The sequence below is a fragment of the Protomyces lactucae-debilis genome (assembly GCF_002105105.1).
Source record: "Protomyces lactucae-debilis strain 12-1054 chromosome Unknown BCR37scaffold_2, whole genome shotgun sequence".
Classification (NCBI taxonomy): Eukaryota; Fungi; Ascomycota; class Taphrinomycetes; order Taphrinales; family Protomycetaceae; genus Protomyces; species Protomyces lactucae-debilis.
Window position 1 is genome coordinate 497,749 of NW_024467994.1, and position 26,674 is coordinate 524,422.

The 26,674-nt window shown below is 51.6% G+C and overlaps 11 protein-coding genes across 11 annotated transcripts; 7 read left to right on the forward strand and 4 right to left on the reverse strand.

The window, feature by feature from the left end:
• Positions 1 to 64: 64 nt before the first annotated feature.
• On the reverse strand, positions 65 to 346 carry BCR37DRAFT_390733 (uncharacterized protein; the record flags this gene model as incomplete). The annotated part of the gene is made up of 2 exons (XM_040870903.1): positions 65 to 158; positions 201 to 346. The coding sequence occupies 2 exons, from the start codon at positions 344 to 346 to the stop codon at positions 65 to 67; spliced, it is 240 nt and encodes a 79-aa protein (XP_040727871.1).
• A 120-nt stretch (positions 347 to 466) lies between these two features.
• Positions 467 to 2,139, forward strand: BCR37DRAFT_376367 (argininosuccinate lyase). Its single transcript, XM_040868581.1, has 2 exons — positions 467 to 510; positions 551 to 2,139. The coding sequence occupies exons 1-2, from the start codon at positions 500 to 502 to the stop codon at positions 1,914 to 1,916; spliced, it is 1,377 nt and encodes a 458-aa protein (XP_040727872.1). The 5' UTR covers positions 467 to 499; the 3' UTR covers positions 1,917 to 2,139.
• Positions 2,140 to 2,254: 115 nt separating this feature from the next.
• BCR37DRAFT_376368 (ABC1-domain-containing protein) lies at positions 2,255 to 4,132 on the forward strand. The gene has a single exon (XM_040868582.1). It carries the CDS (start codon positions 2,298 to 2,300, stop codon positions 4,077 to 4,079), a length of 1,782 nt encoding a protein of 593 aa, XP_040727873.1. The 5' UTR covers positions 2,255 to 2,297; the 3' UTR covers positions 4,080 to 4,132.
• Positions 4,133 to 6,000: 1,868 nt separating this feature from the next.
• Positions 6,001 to 7,843, reverse strand: BCR37DRAFT_141807 (Zinc/iron permease). Its single transcript, XM_040866070.1, has 3 exons — positions 7,599 to 7,843; positions 7,443 to 7,551; positions 6,001 to 7,397 (listed from the first exon to the last, which is right to left on the reverse strand). Exons 2-3 carry the CDS (start codon positions 7,516 to 7,518, stop codon positions 6,349 to 6,351), a joined length of 1,125 nt encoding a protein of 374 aa, XP_040727874.1. The 5' UTR covers positions 7,519 to 7,551; positions 7,599 to 7,843; the 3' UTR covers positions 6,001 to 6,348.
• Positions 7,844 to 9,850: 2,007 nt separating this feature from the next.
• On the forward strand, positions 9,851 to 10,954 carry BCR37DRAFT_390737 (uncharacterized protein; the record flags this gene model as incomplete). Its single annotated transcript, XM_040870904.1, has 1 exon — positions 9,851 to 10,954. One exon carries the CDS (start codon positions 9,851 to 9,853, stop codon positions 10,952 to 10,954), a length of 1,104 nt encoding a protein of 367 aa, XP_040727875.1.
• Positions 10,955 to 11,123: 169 nt separating this feature from the next.
• On the forward strand, positions 11,124 to 13,143 carry BCR37DRAFT_376374 (uncharacterized protein). The gene has a single exon (XM_040868583.1). It carries the CDS (start codon positions 11,144 to 11,146, stop codon positions 13,034 to 13,036), a length of 1,893 nt encoding a protein of 630 aa, XP_040727876.1. The 5' UTR covers positions 11,124 to 11,143; the 3' UTR covers positions 13,037 to 13,143.
• Positions 13,111 to 14,297, reverse strand: BCR37DRAFT_390739 (uncharacterized protein; the record flags this gene model as incomplete). The annotated part of the gene is made up of 2 exons (XM_040870905.1): positions 13,111 to 13,170; positions 13,209 to 14,297. The coding sequence occupies 2 exons, from the start codon at positions 14,295 to 14,297 to the stop codon at positions 13,111 to 13,113; spliced, it is 1,149 nt and encodes a 382-aa protein (XP_040727877.1).
• A 133-nt stretch (positions 14,298 to 14,430) lies between these two features.
• On the forward strand, positions 14,431 to 15,490 carry BCR37DRAFT_376375 (small-subunit processome). Its single transcript, XM_040868584.1, has one exon. The coding sequence runs from the start codon at positions 14,453 to 14,455 to the stop codon at positions 15,179 to 15,181; it is 729 nt and encodes a 242-aa protein (XP_040727878.1). The 5' UTR covers positions 14,431 to 14,452; the 3' UTR covers positions 15,182 to 15,490.
• BCR37DRAFT_390741 (uncharacterized protein) lies at positions 15,236 to 19,635 on the reverse strand (the record flags this gene model as incomplete). The annotated part of the gene is made up of 2 exons (XM_040870906.1): positions 15,236 to 16,130; positions 16,664 to 19,635. The coding sequence occupies 2 exons, from the start codon at positions 19,633 to 19,635 to the stop codon at positions 15,236 to 15,238; spliced, it is 3,867 nt and encodes a 1,288-aa protein (XP_040727879.1).
• A 997-nt stretch (positions 19,636 to 20,632) lies between these two features.
• On the forward strand, positions 20,633 to 22,297 carry BCR37DRAFT_343112 (permease for cytosine/purines, uracil, thiamine, allantoin-domain-containing protein; the record flags this gene model as incomplete). The annotated part of the gene is made up of 1 exon (XM_040867478.1): positions 20,633 to 22,297. The coding sequence occupies one exon, from the start codon at positions 20,633 to 20,635 to the stop codon at positions 22,295 to 22,297; it is 1,665 nt and encodes a 554-aa protein (XP_040727880.1).
• Positions 22,298 to 22,443: 146 nt separating this feature from the next.
• BCR37DRAFT_141364 (aquaporin-like protein) lies at positions 22,444 to 24,228 on the forward strand. The gene is made up of 6 exons (XM_040866069.1): positions 22,444 to 22,833; positions 22,875 to 23,021; positions 23,072 to 23,107; positions 23,146 to 23,427; positions 23,467 to 23,555; positions 23,595 to 24,228. Exons 1-6 carry the CDS (start codon positions 22,590 to 22,592, stop codon positions 24,099 to 24,101), a joined length of 1,305 nt encoding a protein of 434 aa, XP_040727881.1. The 5' UTR covers positions 22,444 to 22,589; the 3' UTR covers positions 24,102 to 24,228.
• The last annotated feature ends 2,446 nt before the right edge of the window (positions 24,229 to 26,674 follow it).

The window sequence follows — 26,674 nt, forward strand, 5'->3', positions numbered from 1 at the left end:
CACTCGAGATAACCTGTAAGCCTAGAGCCGTAGTGGTAGCAAGCCCGTATAGCGGAAAAGGTCATCAATCATGAACGACAGCCTGCTTCTTGAGAGCCAGTTCAAGGACTTCAATCTCATGTTCCATCATTTCGGTCCAATTTCTGACATCTCCAAGGCTTTTGAGGGTTGTCAGACATTGATTTGAGGAGTTTTCCCACGTCTTTGCATGGGCTTGAGCCTGCTTGACTAGCGTTTCAAGCGTAACTTGTTGCTTTTGCAGCTGAGCCTTGTTTTCTGCAATGAGAGTGGTTTGCTGCGTGATGGCTGCATCGCGATCCAGCACCGGCGCGAGTCTATCGAGCATGACGGCTCCTTCGAGTAGCAGAGCTTGTCTTTCTAGTACATGTGGCTATCGGTTCTGTACCAAAGTGCTCGTTGTGTTGATTTGAGCGTGTGAAATGTGTCGGTTATCGTTATCGGGACTCGACACCTTCATAATCTCGACAAGCTAGCTACCATGGCTAAGTTGTAAGAAATCCCTGGTTACTACGCTTTGCTGACATGTGAGATGGGGTGGCCGATTCACTGGCGCGACAGATCCGCTCATGACGCGGTACAATGAGTCGCTTTCATACGACAAGCGCATGTATGCAGCGGACATCCAGGGCAGCATCACATACTCTCGTGCCTTGCAGAAGGTCGGGATCCTGGATGAACACGAGACCAGTGAAATCGAGCGAGGGCTCAAGCTGGTCCTGGAAGAATGGAAAGCTGGTACATTTGCAGAGCAAGAAGGCGATGAAGACATCCACACTGCCAATGAGCGTCGCTTGGGCGAGATCATCGGTACGGCTATCGCTGGCAAGCTCCACACAGGTCGTTCGCGTAATGATCAGGTGGCTACAGACATGCGACTCTACTTGCGGTCTGAGATTGACGACATTAGTGCGACATTGACCCAATTCCTCGACATTCTTGCAAAGCGTGCGGCCGTCGAAATTGACGTGCTCATGCCAGGCTACACGCATCTTCAACGAGCTCAGCCTATCCGCTGGTCTCACTTCCTCATGTCGCATGCAACCAACTTTTTGGGTGATTTGCAGCGCATCCAGCAACTCCGCAGCCGTGTCAATCGTTCGCCTCTCGGCAGCGGTGCACTTGCGGGCAATCCATTCAACGTCGACCGTGATTTCATTGCTCAAGACCTTGGCTTTGAAGGTTGCCTCGAGAACTCCCTGTCAGCAGTCTCTGATCGCGACTTTGTGGCAGAGTTCTTGATGTGGTCGACGCTGCTCACCTCGCATATCTCAAAATTCGCAGAAGACTTGATCATCTATTCAACTGCGGAATTTGGCTTTGTCAAGCTGTCAGATGCCTACAGTACCGGATCGAGTTTGATGCCACAAAAGAAGAATCCAGATTCACTTGAATTGCTTCGTGGAAAGAGCGGTCGTGTCTTTGGGCAAATGTCTGGCTTTTTGATGACCTTGAAAGGTGTTCCATCAACGTACAACAAGGATCTGCAAGAGGATAAGGAGCCGTTATTTGACTGTATCCGTACAGTGGCAGACTCTCTTGGCATTTTCACAGGCGTCGTGAGTACACTCAATATCAACAAGGAGAAGATGCTCGCTGCTCTAGACGATGGTATGTTGGCTACTGATCTGGCCGACTACCTCGTCCGCAAAGGCGTACCATTCCGCAAAACGCACCACATCTCTGGAGAATGCGTCAAGTTCGCAGAAGAAACGAGCCGGCCTATGCGCGAGTTGACACTGGATGAGCTACAAAAGATCGATGCTGGCTTCGAAGAGGATATTATGCAAGTATGGAATTTTGAGCAGTCTGTCGAGAAGCGTACTTCTCGCGGTGGTACTTCCAGAGCAGGTGTCGAGAAGCAGATTGCACTGTTGAAGGAAGCTCTTCAGGCATGAAAATGTCTCTCTGACTAGTCAAGCTGCACCATAGAATGCTAGTGAAGCTATTTTGAAGAGCCATGCAAGAAGATGCACCTATGGATGCTTGTTATTGGCACCATTTTGACTCATGCATTGCATAGGGACGGCAAAGTTGAGCTTCGATAGTGCCACACGGACGCAGCCCATTCACTCACGGTTCAACAAACCATGAGTGTACGAGCCGCATCAGATCTTGAGTCAACATCTTGTAGCTATAGATTGAAGTCTGTCCAATTCCATGAGTCCCATTGCTTCTCTGTCTCTGATTTTCTGTTTTGTCGCACGCAAAAGTCCAAGAGCGACGAGATGCAGACTGACTGCCATCTGCTGGACAAGGTGACGTCGACACACTTGAACATGCTCAGCAGGGGCCAGGCGTGTCGCATAGCGCGGAGGCTGCAATGCAGACAGCTGACTACGAAGCAGCAGCAGCATCCCGACACTGTCTTTTCCTCGCGCATTGTCCCGTCACCCTCCTCGCTGCGCCCTCCGAGACCGAAAGATCAGCCAAAAAGTCGCGTGCCCGTCAAGACTTTGGCTGCACTGCTTCTGGCCGGCGTGGGCTTCTTTGCATATGACAGAACGCACGGCAGATGTCTTTCGCGGACAGCCCGGACCGGTGTCACGGCTATATTGCTAGCCATTGACTACAAACTCAATTTCAATCCCGACAATGCTGAAAATATCATGGCATTACATGAACGCGCTGCACAGCGCATGTACGACTGTATTGTAGCGAATGGGGGTCTTTACGTCAAGGTTGGGCAGACCATTGGCATGCAGTCTGCAGTTTTGCCTGAACCTTACTCTCGCTTATTCAGCAACTTATTTGACGGTGCGCCTCAAGTACCTTGGTCAGAGGCTGCCAAGATCTTCGAAGATGATTTTGGAAGACCCATTGAGGAAGTCTTTGCGCAAATTGACCACCGGGCGACTGCTGCAGCATCTATTGCGCAAGTGCACAAAGCTGTGCTCAAGTCAGGTGAGGTGGTTGCTGTTAAGGTACAAAAGCCAGAGATTCAGCATCAAGTTGAGTGGGATCTCTGGGCGTATCGCGTTCTGCTCAAGGTGTACGAGCGCATATTTGATATCCCGCTATCATTCACCGCAGATTACACTTGCAGCCATCTATTGGACGAGACAGATTTTCGTCTGGAGAAAGAGAACTCTAAGCGGATGCAGCGCTTCATCGACAGCGAATCGAGCTTGGCTGAGCGTATCTACACTCCAAAAATTTACGACGAGTATTGCAGCAGACGCATCATGACGGCAGAGTGGATCGATGGAGTACGGGCGACAGACTCTGCCAAGATTGAAAAGATGGGCTTCTCAAAGTCACAGACGATGCGCGCTGTGGTCGATACGTTCAGTGCGCAGATGTTCAAATTTGGCTGGCTGCATTGTGATCCACACCCGGGCAATCTTTTTGTCAGACCGCATCCGCGGACAGGCAAATTCCAGATGGTGGTCATCGACCATGGTCTGTACATTAAGGAGAGCGATACCTTCCGCGAGCAGTATTGTCTCTTTTGGAAGTCACTCTTCCTAAATGACATGACAACGCTTAGGACTATTGCTGAGTCGTGGGGTGTCGGTGCGCCCGACTTGCTCGCTTCTGCTACATTACTACGACCGTATCGCCATGATCCGTCAATCCGGCAGACATCTCATACTGTTCCCAAGACGGAAAAGGAACGCAAGGAAGAAGCGTACGCTGCCCAAGTGGCAGTCAAGGAAAAGATTAAGGATTTCTTGAAGGACCAGGAAAAGATTCCACAAGAATTACTCTTTATCGGCCGTAACATGCGAATCGTGCAGGCCAATAATCAAGCAATGGGCAGTCCAGTCAATCGCATCAGCATCACAGCCAAATGGGCCTCAGCATCCCTTGGTTCATCCGCAAGCACGGGCCTTGCGTCGCGCATCAAGAATGCGCTCTCTCATGCTCGCTTTCTGGTGACAGTAGGTATACTTGACTTTGGCTTTTGGGCATACGAGATGAAGCGATGGGTTGGCTCAGGCTTTGGACTACTCAGGGACACGAGTGGTGGCTTTGAGGACGAGATCCAGCGGAACCTGAAGCTCATGGCCAAGGAGCAGTTTGGCATTGAGATCAATGATCAGGCCTTTGCTGGGTAGGTCTCTTTGGTTCAACCATGAATATCAATGTACGAATAGCATGTAGATTACCCTTTTCATTCCAAATGCTTTCCTGTCGTGAGCTCTTCAGTCTTCAGATGCAATTCACATGTCAAAATTTGTGTTACATCATCAAGACGGCAACATTCAATACTGTTTATTGCCTCATGCGACACTACCCAAAGTCAGAGGCCGAAGCAGCCAAGCTCGAGCCAGCTGTCGGCGATATAGTTCAGCTATTCAATCTACGATTCCGCTGGACGCGCCATCACAAATGCCCAGCACAGCTGGCTCCACTCCGTCAAACGTTTGATACTTTGGCAGATGAAGCTTTTGACGAGCTACAGCTGCAGCCAAAGCAGGATGCCTTCACTGCCCTGCAACAGGCAGTAGATTCTGGAACATCGCCAGCTTGCGCAAAGCTCTGGCAGCAAGTTGAGATCGTCCCAGAGTGGGTCGACTTTGAACAAATAAGGCGCGGTCAAGAAGTCTTTTTCCGCTATGTTGGACCCGCCCTGACAGGTTTGTTGCACGATTCACTTCTTGGAGGATTTGGTGCTCGCAGAATCTCTGAGGTTCTTGTTCGAACTGGGTCCTTTGGCGTGGAGAGTGCACGACGTCGCTTGATGCAGACCATGCAATGGGTACTGGATGTCATGCAAAGCCCAGAATCGCTAGAAGTGGGTGCATACGCCTGGCAGCAGACCATACGTGTTCGGCTACTTCACTCACATGTTCGCAAGCGCATACTCAAAATCTGTGAAAGCAATCCAGACTATTATGATGTGGCGGCATTTGGCATCCCTATCAACGATCTTCACTCGCTCGTCACGCTCACCTCCTTTTCATCAACGCTTATTGACCACGCATTTCCGTCGATGTTTGTCTACCTCAAGAAGCGTGATCGAGATGATTACATCGCACTGTGGCGGTATCTCGCCTACCTACTGGGAACAGATGACAGCTTCTTTGTCGATGCAGATATTGCACGCGCCACGCTGGAAAGCATCATACTTGCCGAACTGTGGCCAGATCTCAACGAGGGAGACTCACCAACCGCTACACTGCTGCACAATTCCATATCAGCCATGGCGGATACACCACCGAGCAGGATGAGTTATGATTACATTGTTGCGCAGGTCCGCTGGCTTCACGGTAACGAGTACAGTGATGCCCTTGGGTTACCCAAAGCAAGTTGGAAAGCTCAATTCTTTACCGGCAGCAAAGTCTGCTTCTTCCTCGTCATGGGTTTTCTGGGGCATGTCGTTCCTGGTCTAGATCGTCGAAGAATAGACCGTGTCAAGCCAATCTTGACGCGTATTATGAATGACAAGCAAATAGGACTTGGCGGGCCAGTCTTGTTTGAGATGGAGTGGTTGCCTGACTTGGCGGGCAAAGTCACCCGCACCGACCGAGCTGTTCCAAGTGGTGGCGGCGGCATTGGACCGGAGAAGCACTACTTGACTGCAGTCGCTGTAGTCGCAAGTGTATGCGCTGGCCTCCTGTTCGGCACTGCGCGGCTCGGGTGGTTCTTGGCGCATCGTGGCTTTGCATATGCATTTGTTCAGGGGTAGCGCATTCTATGCCAAACAAATGCCCATGTGTGCAGCAGATGACTTCAATGTTTGTGGCCATGCCTCGCATTCACGAGGGTCTGCATAAAAGACACACATCGCTGCGCCCACCTCTGTTCCCTCTACTGAATCTACCTGTCAAAATACAAATGCAATCGCGTGGAATTCCTGTCTGGCGCGGTCTGTACCTTTCCACCAACCCAGACGACTACGACAACTTGCGCGCCTACTACATCAAGCTGGGAAACTTGGTGTCTCAGGGCAGGACGCAGACTCTTGGCCGAATCAACAAGGTTCGTGCAAAAATTCAGAAGCCTCGTTCGCCACGCAATGGGGCACGTCAAACAGTGGTTGAACAAGATGTTGCGCCAGCTCCGGGAGAGGTGCCATAAGAGACAGCAGCCTGGTCGACCACTGCAGAAAGCGCCGACATTGGATCAGATTAAAATTCAGTCAGCACTCGCCCATCCATCGACGTGCTAACGTCTTTAGACGTGTTCAAGATTCGGACGGTCGTGTAGGGAAGTTGGATTTCAACATTGATGCGATCAGACGGTCTAGATGTCAAGTAGAAGCAGGGCTGTGAGTTGAGAAGCATGAAACACCTTTATAGAACAGAATACCTTTCCTGCAAATTGTCCTGTCACTTGTTCGCAGAAGATTATACGAAGATGACATTAATCTAAACGCTTCACTCATGCCCATTTGCCTAGTAGTGCCATGAGGAGTGCGCCCAAAAATACACAAGCAACCATGAACCCAAGCCTCTTCAAGCTCTTCGTGCGTGCTGGATTGAACAAGAAGTCTGCCGCCAGCAACTCCACGAGGCCCGTGTAGAGAAGGATACCTGCTGAGGTAGCGTCCAACACACCCGATACAATCTGAGCTGTGAAGGAGTCTGGGTTGTAAGTGGTTCGCACGCCCAGGCCAATAGCAATAGAAAGCGGTGTAGTCAGACCATAAGCAGCACAGAGCGCCCAGGGAAGCCAAGAGAGATGTCTCGGGAATGGAATGGAAGATAACCGAGCACCGACACCAAGACCTTCGAATGACTGGTGGAAGACAATGACCACGTAGAGCACCTTAAAGTCCTCCCAGCCTGCAACGGCCAGATTGAGACCAATGATCACGGAGTGGAAAATGACGCCGAATTCCAGAATGTAGAATGCAGCAATTTGCTGGTGGAAGCTACGCTGGATGGTCTTCTCGTCCAAGTCGCTATCGAGCGATGGCTCTGATTCCATATCGTGCGATACGCTGAGCTTTGTAGGAGCTGGCGTGTGATGTGCGTCGTGGATGTGTCCATTGTGAGTGTGAGTGCCATCTGCCTGTGAAGTGATGAGAGCTTCTGGGTTATGGACCGCATGATCTTCAACGACCCCATACTTATGCTCGACAAAGAGCTTTGCCCCAAAGTCCAACAAGAAGAGGAGCATCACGCTGGTGAGCATGATGGCTGGCACAAAGGAGTAAGAATCCCATCCGCTTGTGACACCAACGCAGGTCCCAGGGCCGATCGAGCTGTAGGCTGGATCCATCAAATGAATGAACGCCGTAGCGATAATGACTCCTGCACCAAAGTAGCGCGCAAACAGGTAGCCATAGAGCGGAATCCTGAACCAACGGACGCGGCGAGCGAGTACTGGAAAGAAGGTTGCGAAAGATGATGTAGCAAGGATCACAAAAACGGCAGACACTCGAACACCATCGCGGCCATCGTAATCATTGCCTTCGCCGCCGATACCTGTTGTGTTAGTGTGCGTTCAGACAGAGGCTTGAAGAGGTGTACCGTTCAGATAGCAGATCTTTTGTGCGAGACTCACTGTATCGTCTGCTAATGTGACATTTGCTAGTTCCGCAGACATGTTGGCTGTGACCTGGTCCCAGACCTTGTTATCCTGGCCAGCAGATGTTAAAAGAACAGTCCGCGCTGGAAGTAACTCACAAGGTATCTCGCAGGTCTGTAACTCACAAGGTGTCTGCCACTGTCTGCCGTCGCAAATCATTTTCCGGGCTGTAACCACCAAGGTGCCTGATACTGCAACAACTCACAACCACACTCGCGCTTGATACACGAAACAGAGACCGTGACGAGACATGCGCTGCGAGCACCTCGGTGTTATACAGGCTGCTGAAATACACTTGTAAGCTTGTAAAGCATGCCTGGACTATGCAGCTGCTCTGCGCAAGAAAGAGCTGGTCCTTAGTGCTTAATTTGCCTATCTTTACAGCACCACGCTGAGATCTCTGGTCAAGGCCCAACAGGCGTGCGGGAATCGGATAGATTCGTAGGCCATGGCCCATGACTATGTTAGACGATTTGAAAATTGCTGTCAGTCTGTCCTCAAACTGTTGGTATGTCACGGGCGCCAGCCTGCCCACTGCCCCGCTACTGCCACTGTCTGGCAGGTAGACAGCGCGCGCACAGCTTGACTGATCCGCATAATGTGAGTGCTTCCGCGTTAGGATCATGAGCTATACAAATGTTGTGCCTCTGAGTGACCACGGCTAAGCTTTTGTAGCCCACAGTTCAAAGAAAGCGTCCAGCCGCAGGCACGTCTGCTGCCCGGCTCCGTGTGATACAAACTTACAGCAGCGAAAGCACCAACTTCCTCTAGCTCTTGGGTCCAGTGGCAGCTCCATTTCATTGCTTCATGTTGTTCTATTTGATATCAAGCTGCGCGTACTGTGCCTTCGGCATGGGAGGATATCATTTCATGACAATCAAGGTTGCAACTGGCCCAAGCAAGAGCAACGATGCATGGACATCCTAGTGTTCGCGGCAAAAGGTTCCGAGCCAGTAGCTGTAGGTCTCGTGGTAGAAGGCATCAATCGGGCAGCACATTTTGAGCTACAGTCTATACGCTGAGGCAATGAGGCTTCGGATATAATGATTGCACCCAAGATCACTCCAGCTGCAGGCGGTGTATGTACACCGTAATGCTACTAGCCAGGTTGTGATTTGCTCATCTTTTCCTTGGCATCCTTTGCATTTCAGATAGAGAATGCTCAAAACATGCTGTAGTTTCTCTTCGATTGTCCAGCGAGTAAGAGTTAGTCATGCTGCATCAGGAGCTGACAAAGTCCGGGTGTGAAACCACCATAGTGTCTCACTGAACAAGTTCTAGTACTTCCTCAGGCATACATGTAGAGTGTGCACGTGTGCACGTAGGCTGATTGCTCCATGTCTCAATTTGCAAAACATGCCCATGTGATACCCGGTATGAGACCAAGGATCTACACTTTAGCACAGTACTTGATGTGGATGTAAAGTGTCAGTTATCACACAGTCGTCCTCGGGCCGTGTAGACAACGCTTTCTATGCCATGCTACCGCTGCCGTGCAATGACTTCGATGGACTTAAGTAATCCAGCGAACGACTACTTCTAGTATTGTCGATGTCATCATCGTCGCAGGACGAGAGTGGGCTACTTTCTAAATTTAGCGAGTATCGTTGGTGTCATCACCACAACGATGCAAGCCTAGCAAGGAAGAGCATCCATCCGATCTGCAGCTGCTGCGGTGATACTTACGGACGCGCGCTCCGCGGGCCGGTACTAGCTGACCTCATGACCCTTGGAGAGGTGTCATAATGGATTTCCCTTAAGCTTAGTTTAGCTTGGCTTAGACGGAAGCTCAAGCATGCCGCTTGCGTTATAACGGCCATTGGGCGTACCGGTCTAGCTACAGTGCGCGGACAGCACCGTATAAATGCATCTAGCCAGTCGCCACCCGAACAAGCATTTTCGCCTCGCGCGCGTCGACTTCGAGCCAGAAGTCGCGTTCCGGCAGATGAAATGCCGTTGCGGGCGGGGAATTTGATTCGCAGAAGGACTCGTGACGACCAGGACGATCAGCTCAATGGCCCCGAGAGACAGCAAGACCGGACCTGCAACTTGTCGTCATGATTCTCGTCTATGAAGACAGTAGGGCAAGTTCAGGCTATACCCACAGCTGTAGACTGCTTCTTGAGCTCTAAATAGCTCTGACTGGCGTTGCCAAGCATGCCCGTTCGTGTGGTGAAACTCAATCGATTGGCCCCGCCCTCTGGAGCCGCTGCGGCGTCTGCATGGTGCACACGCTGGTCGTCATGGCACACAATTGGACATCTACATGCTCAATCGAGTAACAAGGCTGGGGTCAGCGCTGGTACAAATACTTCTGCAGTCCCGAGTCTTTGTTGAAGTATCCAACAACATGAAGACTTTCACCGTTGCTTCCATTGCTGCTTCGCTCGCTGCAGTCTCTGCCCAAGGCGTGACCGCCATCATCTCAGCACCAGGTTCAGCACCCAGTGCATGCACAGTCTCTAAGGCAGGTGTCTTTGGCATCCAAGTCATTGCTCCCTCGGGTACTACAATGGCCAAGCGTCAGGTCACACAGATCGCCGACGGTCAGGTACAGGCCGGACGGGGTCCAGCAATCGCTCGACCAGTCACTCAGATTGGTGATGGTCAGATTCAAGCGCCACAGGGTGCAGCTTCTGCCCCTGCAGCTCGACCAGTCACACAGATCGGAGATGGTCAGATTCAGGCTCCCAAGGGTGCAGCTCCTGCCCCAGCAGCCCAACCAGTCACTCAGATTGGAGACGGACAAATTCAGGCTCCCACAGGTAACGCACCCCGCGTCGTTACCGTGACTGTGACTCGCGACAACTGTGTTGCTAGCCCCATCACTCAGATTGCCGATGGTCAGATCCAGGCACCTATGGCACGACCCATCACCCAAATCGGTGATGGTCAGATCCAGGCTCCTACGGGCCGCGCACCCGCAGGCAACCCCGTCACGCAGATTGGCGACGGTCAGATTCAGGCTCCTACTGGCCGACCAGTGACTCAGATTGGTGATGGTCAGATCCAGGCCCCTACTGGCAGGCCTGTGACACAGATTGGCGATGGACAGATTCAGGCTCCTAAGAGCGGCATGGTCACTGCCGTCCGTCCACCTGCCGCAGCTGCTACCAACGGCAAGTACGCTGTGCTCTCTGGTGCTGCTCAGGCTTGCGGATCCAGTGATCCTCTTCAAATCACCCTCGTCAACGGTGTCCTCCGTGACAACCAGAATCGTATTGGTTACATTGCTGCCAACTCGCAGTTTCAATTCGATGGTCCTCCTCAGACAGGCGCCATCTACACTGCAGGATGGTCTGTTTGCGCCAACAACACCCTTGCCCTGGGTGGTTCGACTGAGTTCTACAGGTGTCTCTCTGGTTCGTTCTACAACCTGTACTACAGGAACGTTTTGAACGCAGCTCAGTGTGAGCGCATTGCCATTGAGGCTGTGCAGCTCAACAACTGCTAAGTATCACTGCGATCAAACATCGTCGAAACTTAATATCTGTGTAGTAATGATTGAATGAGCATATTACTTTTCCTCGTGCTCTGAGACGGTGTCCCACTGACCCACTGTGTATGTCCTCGTGCTGCATCTGAATGTTTTGCCGTTCAAAAATCTCAAGCACACGCCGAATGGAGTCCTCACATTTGCAACATGGCCGGAGAGGACAAGGTCCAGGACGGCAACGTTGCGCAGAAGCCTATGTCGCCTCTGCAACATACTCAAGATGCAACGTTGCCAGAAGACCTCCATGAACTCAATCCGCTCGTGCAAAATTCGGCTGATGTTGCCCGCGACGTCGAGCAAAATTCTCTTATTCGCCCTGCAGAAGATGGTGATCAGGATGATGCCCCGAGGGCCAAGAGGCCAAAGCAGGAGAAGAAGCAAAGAGGTCAAAATAAGGCGCGCAAGTTTGCCAATTCGAAAGATGAGGTGCGACTGTGCTCACAGATTGCCCGTGGCGAATCGTGCACCTTTGAAGGCGATTGCAAGTATTCACACAGCTTGAAGGATTACATCAACACCAAGCCCCCTGATATTGGACCTGAGTGTCCCATCTACTCAGCAATTGGTCATTGCGACGCCGGCTTCCGTTGCCGCTGGTTGACAGGCCATGTAGAAAAACCAGATGTTGCAGATCCAGACAGTTGGAAGCTGCTTGGCAAGCCTAAGCAAGACCTGTCAGAGCTATGCAAAACGCATAAGTCCATCGAGAATATCCTCTCGCGAGAGACCATGCAGGCGATCAGAAAGAAGGCCTTTCGCACGAGCAAGTCGGATGCCTACTTGAAGTATCTATCAGATCTGATGGCAAGCGAGGAGAAAGATGCAGCAGACAAGCCAGATGTCCCTTTCAGACCAAGCGAGAAGAGAAGTCTCGACTGGAGCAATACAAAGATTCTAGCGCCGCTTACAACGACTGGCAACATGCCATTTCGTCAAATCTGCCGCGAGTATGGCGCGGATGTGACATATTCTGAAATGGCGCTTTCTGTTCCGCTACTCTCAGGTTCTGCTAGTGAATGGGCCTTGACCAGAAGTCATCAAGCAGAACGCGACATGCGCAATGGCCGTCGTGGCATCTACGGCATCCAAATTGCAGGTTCTAAACCAGCTATGGTTGTGCCAGCAGCTGAAATGCTCGCAACCGAATTTGAATCCACACTCGACTTTGTTGACCTCAATTGCGGCTGTCCGATTGATCTTGTCTTCAAGCAAGGCGCTGGCTCTGCTTTGTTGGACAATCATGGTCGACTGCTCAAGATGCTCAAGGGTATGAGTCTGGTCACTGGCGATGTTCCAGTGACTGTCAAAGTGCGCACCGGCGTTAAAGATAAATGCCATACATCCGGCAAGTTGCTTGCACGTCTCAATGCAGACGCGTGCGTGTCTATGGTCACTCTACACGGAAGATCGCGTGCGCAGCGATATTCGAGGCCTGCAGATTGGGAATACATTGCCTCCTGCGCAGCGAGCATCAAGGCTTATCAGGCACAGGCCGCTGGCGAAGATTTGCGCGGCAAGCATGCCGAATATGGCTACTCGCAAAAGCTCGCCTTTGTTGGCAATGGCGATGTGTACACATTTGAGGATTGGAACCGCAACATGCAGTCTGGTGTTGACGGCTGCATGATTGCGCGCGGCGCCCTCATCAAGCCATGGATCTTTGAAGAGATTGACAAGCAGCAACATCTCGACAAGTCGGCCTCGGAACGTCTCGCTATGCTCGACCAGTATTGTAAGAACGGCCTTGCCTGTTGGGGTGCGGATCAGATGGGCGTTGACAAGACTCGACGATTCCTTTTGGAGTTCATGAGCTTCCACCACAGGTATGTACCTTCTGGCGTACTAGCGGCCATGGGAGAACCTATCCAGATGGGCGACCGCCCGCCAGCGTGGACGCCCCGCAATGAGGATGAGAAGCTGCTTGCTTCGATGGATTGCGCAGACTGGGTCAAAATCTCTGAGCGCTTCTTAGGTAAGGCTGCGGAGAGCTTCAAGTTTGTGCCGAAGCACAAGGCCAATAGTGTGAATGCAGAAGGTTAGATCATTCATGTGTGTAGCTCTTGACTCGAGAATAGAAGAAGGACTTGTCGTGCCTCAGATTGAAGTCTGTCACCTCACCAGACTGTGGGTGTATGCCGTAGAAGCGACTCCACGCAAGCTTGTTCTGCCGGCCTCTTGAAGTCGATTTGATTTTGAGGTCCATAAAGAAGACGTAGGAAGCAGGCCCGCTGGCCTCGATAGCAATCTCCCCAGCAGCATTGATTTGCCAGCGGCCTCGTTGCAGTCCTTTGAGCTTTGATGCTTTGTGAACCTGATGAACAACCTCTGCTGGTTCAGTTGGTGTCAACAAGCACAAGCAGCACCCATCAGGGTAGAAGCGAAGATAGCGAAAGTAAGTGACAAGATGGACGATGTTGTAGATGGAGCCATCACGCTGGCCAGGACGCGTATAGTGGCAGGTGGCAATGTAAACACCACTAAAGCGTATTCGAGGTCGCTCAATGAACATCCGCTGCCAGTCGTCACCGTACGCCTGCACCTCCATGTCCATCCTATCTTGCCAAGACTTTTCTGCCGACTTTCCGACCTCAAACCCAGCGTCATCGTAGGCCTGTTCCATATACGTCATTGTGCACAAGTCCTTCCATATGGACCGTTCTTGGGCAATGAGGCAAAACTTTTGGCAAGTCAAGCTGATGCTTGTGAAGGATGTGGAGTCCTCATTGATGCAGACGTGGATGATATTCTTGAGAACCTCATCAGGTAAATCTGATATTGAAAGCCGCTCTGTTTCAGTCTCGATAGGCATCCGCATCCGTGACATGAGTGACAGGACTTCATCCATGCCTTCTGTACTGCTGGTCTTGTGGTCGTAATCTGGCCGAGTCTGCACAAACTTGGCATATCCAGTCTCTTCCAGAGAAGCATTCGCCACATCTGGGGTATCAATCGTCAGACCAGCTCGATAAGCATCCCGAAAGACCCCGTCGACGCCACTGTCAAGTTTGTATGCTTTGCGATAGTAATTGAGCGCATCTTTGAGAGCTCCTTGTCTTTCTCTTTCGATTCCTTTTTCATAGAGCTCTAGTGCACTGAGCTCTGGTTGTTCGACAGGTGTCTCAACAGGCTCAATGCTTGTCTCTGGTTCAGTAATTACTTGCGAGGGCGCTGCAGCTTCCTCGTCAACAGCCGTCTTGGCTGCAGTATTTCTAGCTGGTCGATCAGAAGCAGGACCTGAGCGTGGTGCATGTTGCAGCGACTGCCTCCAGCTGAGCCGGAAGCGTTCCAACTCATCTTCCATGGCCGTCAGCGCAAGACAAGGTCAAGCGATTGCAAGTTGGTACGTGCAAGTCGATGCGTTCATCGCTCCAAGAAGGGGAGCTCCTCCCAAATTATTCTTTTTCTGGGCGACGATTCAGCTCGAGAAACGCTACAAGGACAAGTGCAGCAAGCGTGATGGGTGCATTTGGCAGGTCTGACGGACAGAAAAAGCAGCATAAAGAGCGTGCTCAGCCCTTCAATCGTGAGCGCTATGGATTGCTTGAGAAGAAGAAGGACTATGTCTTGCGAGCAGATGATTACAAGCAGAAACAAGCGCGCTTAAAGACTCTGCGCTCCAAAGCTTCTCAAAAGAATGAGGATGAATTCTACTTTGGCATGGTCCACGGCCGAACGCGCCGCGGCGTTGCTGTTAAAGAGCGTGGAAACCAGGCGTTGACTATGGACGCAGTCAAGATTTTGAAGACACAGGATGCTGCGTACATAAAAACGGCAACCGCCATTGAGCGGCGGAAGATTGAGCAGCTGGAGGCTGCGCAACATATGCAAGAGGATACGCAGGGTACTGCGGGTAGTGAAGACGAAGCGCCGAAGAAGCGTAAAATTTCGCGCTCGTTGTTCATGGAGGCAGATGAGGATATTCGAGACATCGTGCCTAAATCGTCCCAATCGAAGAAGCTCGAGGGAGATGTGCAAGATTCAGAATGGCTTACAAAGATTGCAAAAGCCAAGGTGAGAGCCAAGTTGGAGCTAGCGAGCCGGCAAGACCGTCTAGCAAAGCTTCAAACGCTAGAAAAAGAGACTGCCTTGCATCGCAATCTCCAGACCAAAGGTGCACGAAAGAAGGTAGGCACAGACAAGGATGGCGTCGCAAAATACAAGTGGAAGCAAGAGCGTAAGCGTTAGTGTAAACATGATCCATTATTATCCTTATGCACAATTACATGAGATGTGTGTCATTCATCTGAAGCGGCCAGATGCTGGCTGATCATTGTATTGACCGTATATGTCGCTCAAAATGTCAGGGCTATCGTTTCGGCTCCGGCCTGGTGAACTAGCAGGGTAAGGTGGGAGGGTCGTGTGATCTGGCGTGTCAGTTCGAACAGACTCCTCAGGGAACCGTTCTCCAACTTGGCGCCAGTCTGGCACGGGAGCACGAGGCTGCGGGGCCACGAGCGGCGGCGGTCTTTGACTGAAGGGGGTCGAGCGATCCTGCGTTTCTTGCCATCGCGGCCTCTGCTGAACATTCCTGTCTGAAGCCCCTGGTTGAGGCCGCCCACCAGAGTTTGGTACACTGTAGTTGGATTGTGATTGCTGCTGTTGCTGCTGGTAAGGCTGTTGAAGTTGCTGCCTTGGAGGCTCCGGAAGCCGACGTGGCGGTTGATTGTCGTAGCTACCTGGAGGGGGCCTCGCGAAGCGCGGTTGCCTAGCAAAGGGATCAGATCCATACTGTTGCTGGCCTGGCATAGACAACTGTGCCGCTGAAACAGTATTGGGACGCTGGAACCCGCTGGGTGGTTGCCCACCAAACCTAGGCAATTGTTGATCCTGATGCGGCCGATGGGTCTCAGCAGACGCCCATCCGCCAGCTTCGCTCTCTTTATCATCTAAGATGGCTACTGCAGGCAATGTGGGTCGTTCTACTGCTTGAGAAGTATGCCGGGAAGAGGCTTCTGGCTGTTCAGCTTTCGGAGAATCAGTAGTGACAGAGCCATCATCTCCAATAACTGCAAATTTGGGCTTCTTGAGATCATTCATAGCGATAGGGTACTCTGGCATATTGGGTAGACCACCCTGGCGATAGCCATAACTTGGATTGCCAAGCAGGTTTGCCCCTTGGCCAAAATCGCTCGCCCTGCGCTTCGACTTTGAGCCGCTACAGCAGCAACATGCGACGCACTGCGCCCAGCAGCAGAAGCATGTGAAGAGAATCAATAGAAAGACAAAAATGACCACAGCCATGGGTATGCGGCACCAGTTTGAATGGATGCAGTTGCTAGGACTCGAGTATGCCGCTTTTAGCTGGTCGAGTATACTCAGAGCGCTTCGCTTGCGCAGCGGACTATCAGCCATCATGAGCATAATGTCAATACGCTCCGGTAGCGCTTTTCCAAATGCGCGTCGTATCAGCACAGGAAAAGCAGTGCTGAGTGTGCCAAGTAGAAGAGTTGGCCAAGGTTTTGCGCGTGTTGATTTTGGCGTTGCGACTTTGCCCCGTTGAATCCGTTTGACAGATCTGGGCCATCTGGCCCAAAGCAGCAAGCGGCGGGAATGGGGGCATCAGATCATCAGATCATCAAATCATCATTATTTCGGATTCTATGAATCTAGGAAGAGGCATTAGTAGAAGTCGTGGCAGGTAGACCAGGCATATATCATTCAGCATACTCTGCAATAACAGACTTTGGCTCCACATAGACACCGAGTGGCTTGTACTCAAAGTCGTAGCCGAATGCTTGCGGCCCACCAAGCTCTAGGCCAGCAGGGGTGTCTGTCCATCGCGGCGAAGCAGTGATGCCCAGCACTGTGACACGCAGGCCATAGCGGAACTCTGGAACGCCAAGATTCTCACCGCTTTGACTGTCGAGTACGCAGACGAGGTCTGGAACAGATGCAATGATTTCACGCACGCCAGCTGGCGACTCCCACTCTGCCAGGATGTTTTCGTTTTTGAAAGGGATTCTCAAGAGACCGTCCGTCTTGAAGCAAGGGGCTGCTCCTTCGTCTGCGTCCTTTGAGAGCGGCTCAATGGTGATGCTGCCGTAAGAATGGCCTTTGGACACCTTTGACTCCACTTCAACAATTTTGCCAGCAAAGAGCTTCTTGGCTGTTGTTGGCCCACCCACCTGGTCAATGATGCGGTCTGCGACTTGCATCACTTGTGCTTTGCGCTGACAAACATAGATGGCACGTCCAATGCGCCACGCAAGCGACATTGTGTTGAGGACGGCATATTTGCGGACGCGATCAACCGTAGTAGGCTTTACCGCCATTCCAACTCTGGAGCCCATCTCAGTACAGGCTGCGCGCAGTGCTGTGTCGACGATACGATCATTGCTGGCCTTGGTCATGATCATGTTTTTGCCATCACCAGAAGCAATCGCAGCCGGCACAAGGCTATCCCTTTCGTACACGCAAATCGTTGTCTGCCAATAAGTCGGATAGGCACGTCCCATCCAGTCCGCATCAAGGCAAGGGCGATCAAAGAACTTGCTAGAGCCCATGATGAGAGGCTGTAGGCCATTTCCACCACCAATCTCAAGCGACATGACGGCACTGTAGGATGGCGTTCGCGTGTAATCGAGCAGCTCGCGCATAGCATCCACGACTTCTTCGGCTCCAAGACGTTCAACAGAGACTGCAGGGGATCCCATGTGGCCGCCCCACAGCACGGTCTCGCAATCTTTGAAAGCTTCGACCTCTGCAATGCGCAATACATGGCCAGCGCGGAGCATGTCGCGTAGCTGAAGATATTCGGGATAGGGTGACCCTCCACCGGCGCAGCCAAGGACATAGCAGCCCATGGACATGAGCTTCAGGTCAATCTCAGAAACCACCCATTCGCGATTCTTGTTGATGGTTGGCTTATATGTGTCCATGTCAACATCAAGTTCTCTAGTGTTGGAAGAAGCCTTGGCTGTTGGCCTGGCAGGTGTGAAGTCTTCAAGATCGTCAGAGTCGTCCTGCACAGTCCTGGAGAGGTTGGTAATGTCCAAATCACCCACGCATTTGACGATGACGCGGATTCGATTGGCAGTATACTGGATGGGAATGGTGTCGAGCTCTGCAACGGAGATGGTATGCTCGTCGGCGCCGGCTTCGATGGCTCGCTGTTTGGCTTTTGCTGTACAGCGTGCGATGACATCCTGGAGTGATCTGTCTGCGAGATCCTCGATGCAGTCCACTGTACCAGACACTCTTGCGATGGACGCACCTACTGCATTGGCGACATCGTGAAATGGCGGGCGGATGACGACGCTAGCGCCAGGAAGTGAGTCTGGTGCAATGATGCTGCCACCGCCGACGAGCAGCACAGGAATGGGCTCTGGAGAAGTCTTCATCAAATCAACGACATTGGTAAGCATCTCACAGACCTTTTCCTGTGCTGCTGTTGTAAAGTCAAGTGAGATGCCTTGCACTAGGTCGATGCTGCCCATCTTTGCATTCCCGTTTCGAACTGCAATATCACTTGCAGTCTGGGTACCGCCGCCAAAGACAAGCGCTTCAGTAGAGAGCTTGTATCCTACTGAATCAGGGCCAACCGTAACGCCGTTTTTGGTGCTTCTAACAATACTGCCTCCGCCCAAGCCAATCGAGGTGACATGAGGCATAGAGTAATTGATGCGCACGCCTTCAATGGAAACAAAGGCACTCGCTTGCCTCGGAAAGCCAGAGGGGAGGAGCATGCCAACATCTGCAGTGGTGCCGCCGATGTCGACAACGATCATTTTGCAGTTGCCATCCTTGCCGGAGCGCGCTTCCCTTGAGAGATAGGCAGCACCGCGCATTGAATTGGTGGCACCTGATGAGAATGTCTTGATGGGAAGCTTGGCTGCAATCGTGCCAGAGACGATAGTACCGTCATTTTGAGTGAGGTACAGACCGCACGAAAGATCCAGTCGCTTGAGCACAGCTTTGAAACCACGAATGGTCCTTTGAGCGAATCTCAAGATGGAGGCATTGAGAATGGCAGCATTCTCCCGCTCGAGGAGGCCGACGTTTGCAATATCACGCGAGCAAACAATGACGAGTTCAGGGACCTCTTGCGACATTATCTCGCGCGCATTCTCTTCCTGGAGAAATGTTTCGTCAATCGGCGAGTAGACGCCAGTCAAGACAACAGTCCTCAGTCCCATGTCTCGGATCTTACGGGCTTCTGCTCTGAGCTCGTCTGGGCAGATTGATGCAATCTCATCGCCGTCAATATTGCAGCCTCCGGCGCAGAAAGCGTAGTAGCCACACATGATTTGCTTGAGCGCAGGCGGGAAATCCGAGAATGGAGGAGTACTGCGCGTAAAGTGAGCCGACAGCCTGATCACAGCGACACTATCAAGCCTGCCTTGATCCTGTTCGACCACTGCGTTGATGAAGTGTGTGGTGCCAATTACAACAACGGCGATCTGCGACGGGTCAACGTTGCTTGACTTCAAGACTTGCGAGATGGCTACTTCAATGCCGTCTGTGACATCCACCGTGGTTGCCGTCTTGTAGTGAGCAACGACACCACAGTTCGGCGACGACTTTTCAGCGTCGCATACCAGTACAGCATCGCTGTTCGTTCCACCAACGTCTACGCCAATGCGATATGACTTCTTTGTAGCGTTGTAGAGAGCTGACAGATTGTCGACAGAGGGAGCCATTCTGTTGCAATGCTGCGTTACGGCGGGAGATGTGCTCCCTATATACAGAGGCGGCGGACTGCCCCCGACCGGATTGTTGTGTTGCAAACAAAATGGATGCGGTATCTCACCAGGAGTGATCTGTGTCTGTTCAACGTTCTCAGACATGGAGCTTATGCAAATTGAAGCACAGAATCAGACGTGAAGCATTAAATGATCGGCCGCCCCACAGATGCGGATATGAACCCTGCCCGGCGTATGATTAAGCTTCATGGACTCGAAGATGCGGTCACTGCGTCCTCGTTCTTGTTGTCGTCGAGATGAGCGGCTGGGATATGAAGCTGGCGTCGTTGCGTGGCCCCGACCCTTTTGGGATAACTTTGTAGTGCGTAGGGTCGCTGACTCCGACGCTGAGTCAGACGCACTGATTTCGCGGGTGCATCTCCAGAGTCCAGGGGGCCCGTTCGCCTGGAATCGAGATCTCTGTTTGACTGCAAACTTTGACGACGGGCCCAGAGTCCAGGCGCGATTCATTCTGACACGTGTGCCTGATTAAGCGAGCGCAAGACAAATTTGAAGTTTTGAAGAGTTTGACAGCAGGCAGGAGCGCTCCTTCTCCGCGGATCTACTCACAAGACATCATATCTATCTTTGTGCCCGTGTGTCGCTCGCCTCTCCTCTCTGTCTACCTCTCTTGTGAGGCCATCAGTTGCTTCACTAATACTGCCGCAAGGGTCTGCTCCGTCAAATTACCTCAAGAGCGCTTGTTTGCGCAGAGCAACTGCAGTCACAGACGCTTATTTTGACCTGCATTACTGCTGCATCAGGCTCCGAAGTCCAGCAGCTCCAGCCGAAAGTAAAGCTACTTCAAGGCACAGTGCTTAATACGACATCACTCTTGCAGCGCAGCTTGCCATGCTTAGGCGCTTTTGAAAGTTGCTCCTGAAAACAGACCAGGCATATAACGGAGGAGCTCCTGATCTCGACCTCACAAAGTCCTCACAAGACACCACGAGGAATGGACGTGCTCCGCAGTTTCAATGCACGCATCATTCTGAAAGCTGAGAAGGAACACCCCTTGGGATCACACTGGATAAACGAAGATGTAAAGCCACTGCCGCCCTCACGTCGTACGTGGGGTGTTTGGTCATTCGTGTCCTTCTGGGCCATCAACAATCTCGTCATTTACTCGTGGACCACTGGCTCGACCTTGATCGGCCTTGGTTTGTCTGTCTGGCAAGCCATGCTCGCTGTCATCATTGCACGCATCATCATTATCCTCATTGCCGTCTTTAACGGTTACGTCGGTGCTGAGTGGCACATTGGCTTTGCTGTTCTATCACGATTTGTCTGGGGCTTCTGGGGCTCTTTTGTTCCTCTCGTACAGCGCATCATCTTGTCTATGGTGTGGATGGGTGTTCAAGCATGGACTGGCGGGCTCTGCATTTCCGCCATGCTCAGTGCCATTTTCCCTTCCTATCAGAACATGAGGAACACTATGCCAGCATCAGCCAATATGCAGACGAAGCAATTCGTCGGCTTTGTCATCTTCAATTTGATGACTTGCGCCGTCATTTGGAAACCGGTTGAAAAGACTCGATGGCTCTTCTTTGCCTTCAATATTGTCACCTTCTTGACCATGCTAGGTCTCCTGGCTTGGTCTGTCGACACGGCTGGCGGTGTAGGAAGGCTTCTCTCAGCCCCAGGCAAGACACAAGGGAGCTACGAAACTGGATGGGCTATTGTCAAGGCCATCTCGAGCGTTATTGGCAGTATTGCTGTTGGACTGACCAACCAACCAGACTACTCGCGCTTTGCAACGAAGCCCGGTGACCAAGTCCATGGTCAAATCTTCTCCATCTTCTTCTTTGGCACCATCGTTCCTTTCCTTGGATGCGTCACAGCTTCAGCAACCCAGCAAATCTATGGCGAAATTGTTTGGAACCCGCCCGACATTCTTGCTCGCATCCTCGATGACAATTACACGTCCAAGGCCCGTGCAGGTTGCTTCTTTGCAGCCGTAGGTCTCACACTTTCCCAATTAGCCATCAACTGTATCGATAATGCCTTTTCTGGTGGTTTTGACTTGGCAGGCTTGTTTCCAAGGTACCTCAACATTCGCCGAGGCGCTTACTTGACGCTTGTTATCGCCATCTTGTTTCAACCTTGGCAGCTGCTTTCCAGTGCATCTGTCTTCCTGTCCGTTCTCGGGGTCTATTCTACCTTCCTAGGACCTATGGTAGGCATCATGATCACCGACTATTGGTTCATCAGGCGTCGCAGGGTGAAGCTGAGTGACTTGTACAAACCGAGTCCCAGCTCCATCTACTGGTTTACCAAGGGTTTTAACTACCGCAGCTTTGTCGCTTGGATCCTTGGCTTTATCTTTCTTCTGCCGGGCTTCGTGCACAACGTCAATACCAAGATCCATGTGCCAGAAGCCTTCAAGAACTTATACTACCTTTCTTTTCCCCTTGGCTTTGCCATTTCGGCCACAGTCTTTTATGGCCTCAACAGTTTCTTCCCTCCAGCTGGACTAGGAGAGATTGACGAATTTGACATGTTTGGTACATTCACCGAGACTGAAGCACGTCGACTTGGTGTGAATCCGTTGACCCTCACCGCAGTCGATTTTCCCAGCAAGCTGATCACCGGTTCCACCACATCTGAGAAGACAATTTAGCGTTTGCGATGCTTTATATTTGATTGTTTTAGCGCCAGCTATAGATGAATTGATGCCCAATGCCCATGCTGTCTTGTTTGCGACACTTGCAGTTGGGACTCTGCTCGTAATCGAGTGGTAGAGAAACGCCGCTGACGTTGAACAAAAGTCCGAACCCACCTCCAGCGGCAATGAGGCCGACCGGTGTTTGCCCTTCCCGCTTTAAGCGATGCAGTGCATCTTTGCTTGACCTTCATCATCAACATCCTCTCCACAAGCACAAGACTAGACCTGGATACAAGCTTGTTGCAGTATGGAACACACAGCGCTGGCAGATCTCGAGAGTGCGGGTCTGCACAAACCAAATGGCGACTTGCGAGCTCGCAATCCTCGCATGGCCGTGCCGCAGCATCAGTATGAAAGCTGGGCGCCCAAGTTTCGAGCCATTCAGTCGCAAGGACCGTCCAAGGAAGATAAGGAGAAGAATAAGAGCGAAGACTTGACTTTTGTCTCAAAGGCGAGACGATATCTGCGCGAACCACTCGCGGAGTTTGTCGGTATATTTGGCAATTTGTTTAGGTCGCATGCTCATCAACAGGCACAATGATCTTGATCTTATTTGGTGATGGCTCTGTTGCACAAGTGACTCTGTCCAACAATGAATTCGGCTCGTACCAGTCGATCTCATGGTGTTGGGGCATCGGAGTCATGCTTGGCGTATATCACGCAGGTGGTATCTCTGGAGGTATGCTTTCTATTGGGCCAAGAGGTCTACTAACGGCAGCTCACTGTAAGGCCTTTTGAACGCTGTCCTCTGTCTAACTTTAGTGAGTAAGTACACTCTTTTCCTACGGCGACACTAACAATAGACCCTGCCGTCACGTTGGCGAACTGCTTGTTTAGACGCTTTCCTTGGAAGAAGCTTATTCCCTACAGTATTGCTCAAATTCTCGGAGCCATGGTCGGTGCAGCCATTGTCTATGCAAATTATCAAAGTGCAATTGACCAATTTGAAGGTGGAGTCGGTGTCCGGACAACCAAGACCTCGGGCATCTTTGCAACGTATGCACTGGATGCACTGACGCCTGTTGGACAGTTCTTTTCGGAGGTCGTGGCTACCGCCATTCTAATCATGACCTTGTTTGCAATCGGTCAGTCTAAGGATATGGCAATATGATGCTGACCAGCAGGTGACGAACAAAACAATCCTGCGGGTGACTTTGGTCCGCTCATCATCTTTTTCCTTATCTTTGGCCTCGGGGCGGCCTTTGGTTACGAGGTTTGTTGTTCTCTTGATTAAGCATATGGCTAACGGTAGACTGGCTATGCTCTCAATCTCGCTAGAGACTTTGGGCCGAGACTCGTCTCTTACATGCTTGGCTACGGCAAGGTTGTCTGGACAGCAAACGGGAACTACAGTATCATTCCATGCACAGCGCCCTTTGTCGGAGCTATCATTGGTGGTCTCGTCTATGATACACTCATCTTCACGGGAGACTCGCCCCTGAACCGACGCCATTTTGGAATTGACGAGTGGCGCTGGCGTCATGGTGTCAATACGATTGTCGAAGATGTCGTGGATGCGCTGCCAGATGCTATGGTGCCTGGCAACCGCGATGACAGCTCTTCAAGTTCCACTGCCGAAGGAAGTCGCGAGCGTCAATCCACGCTACAGGGCTCTAAGGACAAGCACAGTGAGAAGAGAGTTGACTTTGCAGGAGGGCACCTGGACACGCACGAACAGCTTGCGGATGCATCTCAACAAAACATGCCCATCGGTGGACCGCCTCATCTTGATGCTACTGGACGGACTCACAGCATCTAAACCTTAAATGGATCAATGTTGACGTATGCGCTTGATGATCGGCCAGTACAGCCCCGGCTCTCATTTGCATCGATGGAACTTACAAAGAGGCCGTCGCGAATCTTGGTGAGGGATGTGGAGCCCACCTTCTGAAAACGAGGACGACTGGTTGCAAATATGGGACTTCAATCCGTGAAAGCGCTGTCGGAGAAGAAGCCCATGGCTGGACTGCGAGACACAACGGGTCGATTCTTTGGCCTCAGCATTATTGCAGATGTCGTCGTTGAAAATACTCAAGATACCAGCAGGTCAGCCGGAGGCTACAAGAATTTGTCGCTTCACCGTCTCTGCAACAGGTTCCCCTTTGATGAGTGAGCTACAGACTTTGCGGGTTCTCATGTGCGTGACGCGGGATCATTCGATTGTCGTCCTTGCAAGTGCTGCTCAGGGCTACTTGGTGGCAGATTTGTCTTTCACAGCTGACAACTCTGACGAGCACGTAGAAGTCTTCTGAGAGGACGACGAAGTTTTGTCTCGACATGTTGTCATTCGAGAGGTAGGCCAAAGCTTGTGCAGCGCGTTGGTCCTCTTTGTTTCCATCACTCACATCGACCGAGTCGCTGATGAAGTTGTGGACTGTTGAATAATCATTATGACTAGCCAGCTGTAATACTTCGAAGTAATTGTAAGCTCTCAGAAGGTTGATGACGATCTCTCAGTCGAGTCTTCGCAGATCGTAGTCGTGCTTACGACGGGATTTCGCCAAGGACTGCTACAATGAACGACAACGCCAAGCTCCTGTTATTCCCCAGAGATTGCGGCAGAAGCCAGCCATATGATGGAGAATGCAATCGCAATTGCGGGTTTCTTTTTTGGTTGCCAGCCCATCTCGTGAGTTCGATCTCGATTCCCTGATGGGTGACTTGGGCGACCTCAGCTTTAGTACTCTACGGACAAACGTCCTGGATATAATAGCTGTCTATCTTCAAAGTGTAGCGGTAAGATGCTCCGATGACTAAATTGTACTCAGGCTGCCGTATATTCAGTGCTTTCAAGATTAGCTCTTCGCTCTCAAATGAAACTAGACTCACCTGAAAGACCACTCTTCCAAGCCATAAACACGGCTTCCTGTCTCAGTCACCGACAGCAGCATCGAGGTCACTGAACAATACGTCGTTGTGCAAGCTGTTAGCCCCTCTGGCAACGCCTTCTGACTCGTGGTGTGCCAACACCAAAAGCTGCATTTCCGTTCAGTCGTAGCGGCAGTGATGACTGCAAATGCCAAATGGCAAGCGCATTTGCAAACTGAGCAGATGCGTACATGCTTCAATCAGTCTCACGAGAGATTCCAGCTCACTGCAATCAGCGTATTGCCGACAGAGTTGCTTGTATGGATGTCGCTGCTGTACACAAGGCGTGTATAAATGTGCTTCCACCACTCACCATCAACTAAAACAGGCTCTGGCGAGCAAGCGTGCCAATGCCATGCGAGGCGTTGACCGAGCGCACTGTTGTCAGAGACTGAGGAGTGTTGCGTATGACTGACTTGAACACGATGAGGACAGCCGGGACAGCAGATGTCTCTTGGCAAGACGATGCACGCGTAGCATATCGAGGCCTGCCCTGCTCACCAATGTAACATGTGCGCTCGGTGGAGAGCGAATGGTCTTTGGTCGTTTCGTTCCATCCAGGACCATCCTACGTTTCTGCGATTGAGGGGTTGCGTTAACGGTGGACTGGGTCGTTGAGATGTATTCTTGCTGCTTCGGTCCCTTATTTTCCGTGCAATCAAGGAGTTGTCCTGCTTGTCCACCTCCACAAGTCTCTAGCTGAACTGGGTTTCCGCTGCGGTCTTCCAAGGTTCAAGTCTAGACTAAGGACCAAGTAGCTGCACAGATTCTGCCCTCGCTAAAAGTCTAGCAAGCTGGCATCTGACGAATCGGCAATATGGCCATGACTTAGCTCGCCAGCTGATTCACCGCACTGTGCAGTAACAATGTGTGGTCACTGGTCAGGCTCGACTCGATGGCGAGCGGAACATCACCCATAGGTGAGTCCGGCTAATACTTGTCTCTTGATTTCTCCAGTCTGATGAACATTGAGCAGTTTCTCCGAGGAGACCTTGGAGATTCTGGTCAGCGGATCTCGGTCAAACCCTTGTGAAGGCACGGACAGGACAGCGTGGAGTTGTGACTCGTGAGGTGTGTACCTGAATTGATTGTGTCAACTCCACTGTCGAGTATTGAGCAGTTCTTCCGGTTGCCGCGTTTGAATTGGCTTGATATTTTGTGCAGCGCACCATCTCAGGTTGTTCCGATGTGCAGATTCTGCACGACGATCCCGAGGTTTCCCAAGGACTTTCGCCGCAGTCTCCGTGGGACCGTGGCTTGTACTACAACTGGCCCCACTATACTATGGGCTCTGATCGGATCACCGGCTATACTATGGGTTTTGGTCAACGCGTGCGCCAAGCCAGCTCAGCACTTATGCCAGCCTGTGTTGCTATGCCCCGGACGTGTCATCGGCAACACTGTATCCGGATTTGATGGGCTTGATCCAGCAGATTGTGCTATACTGCTAGTACAGTGTCGCAT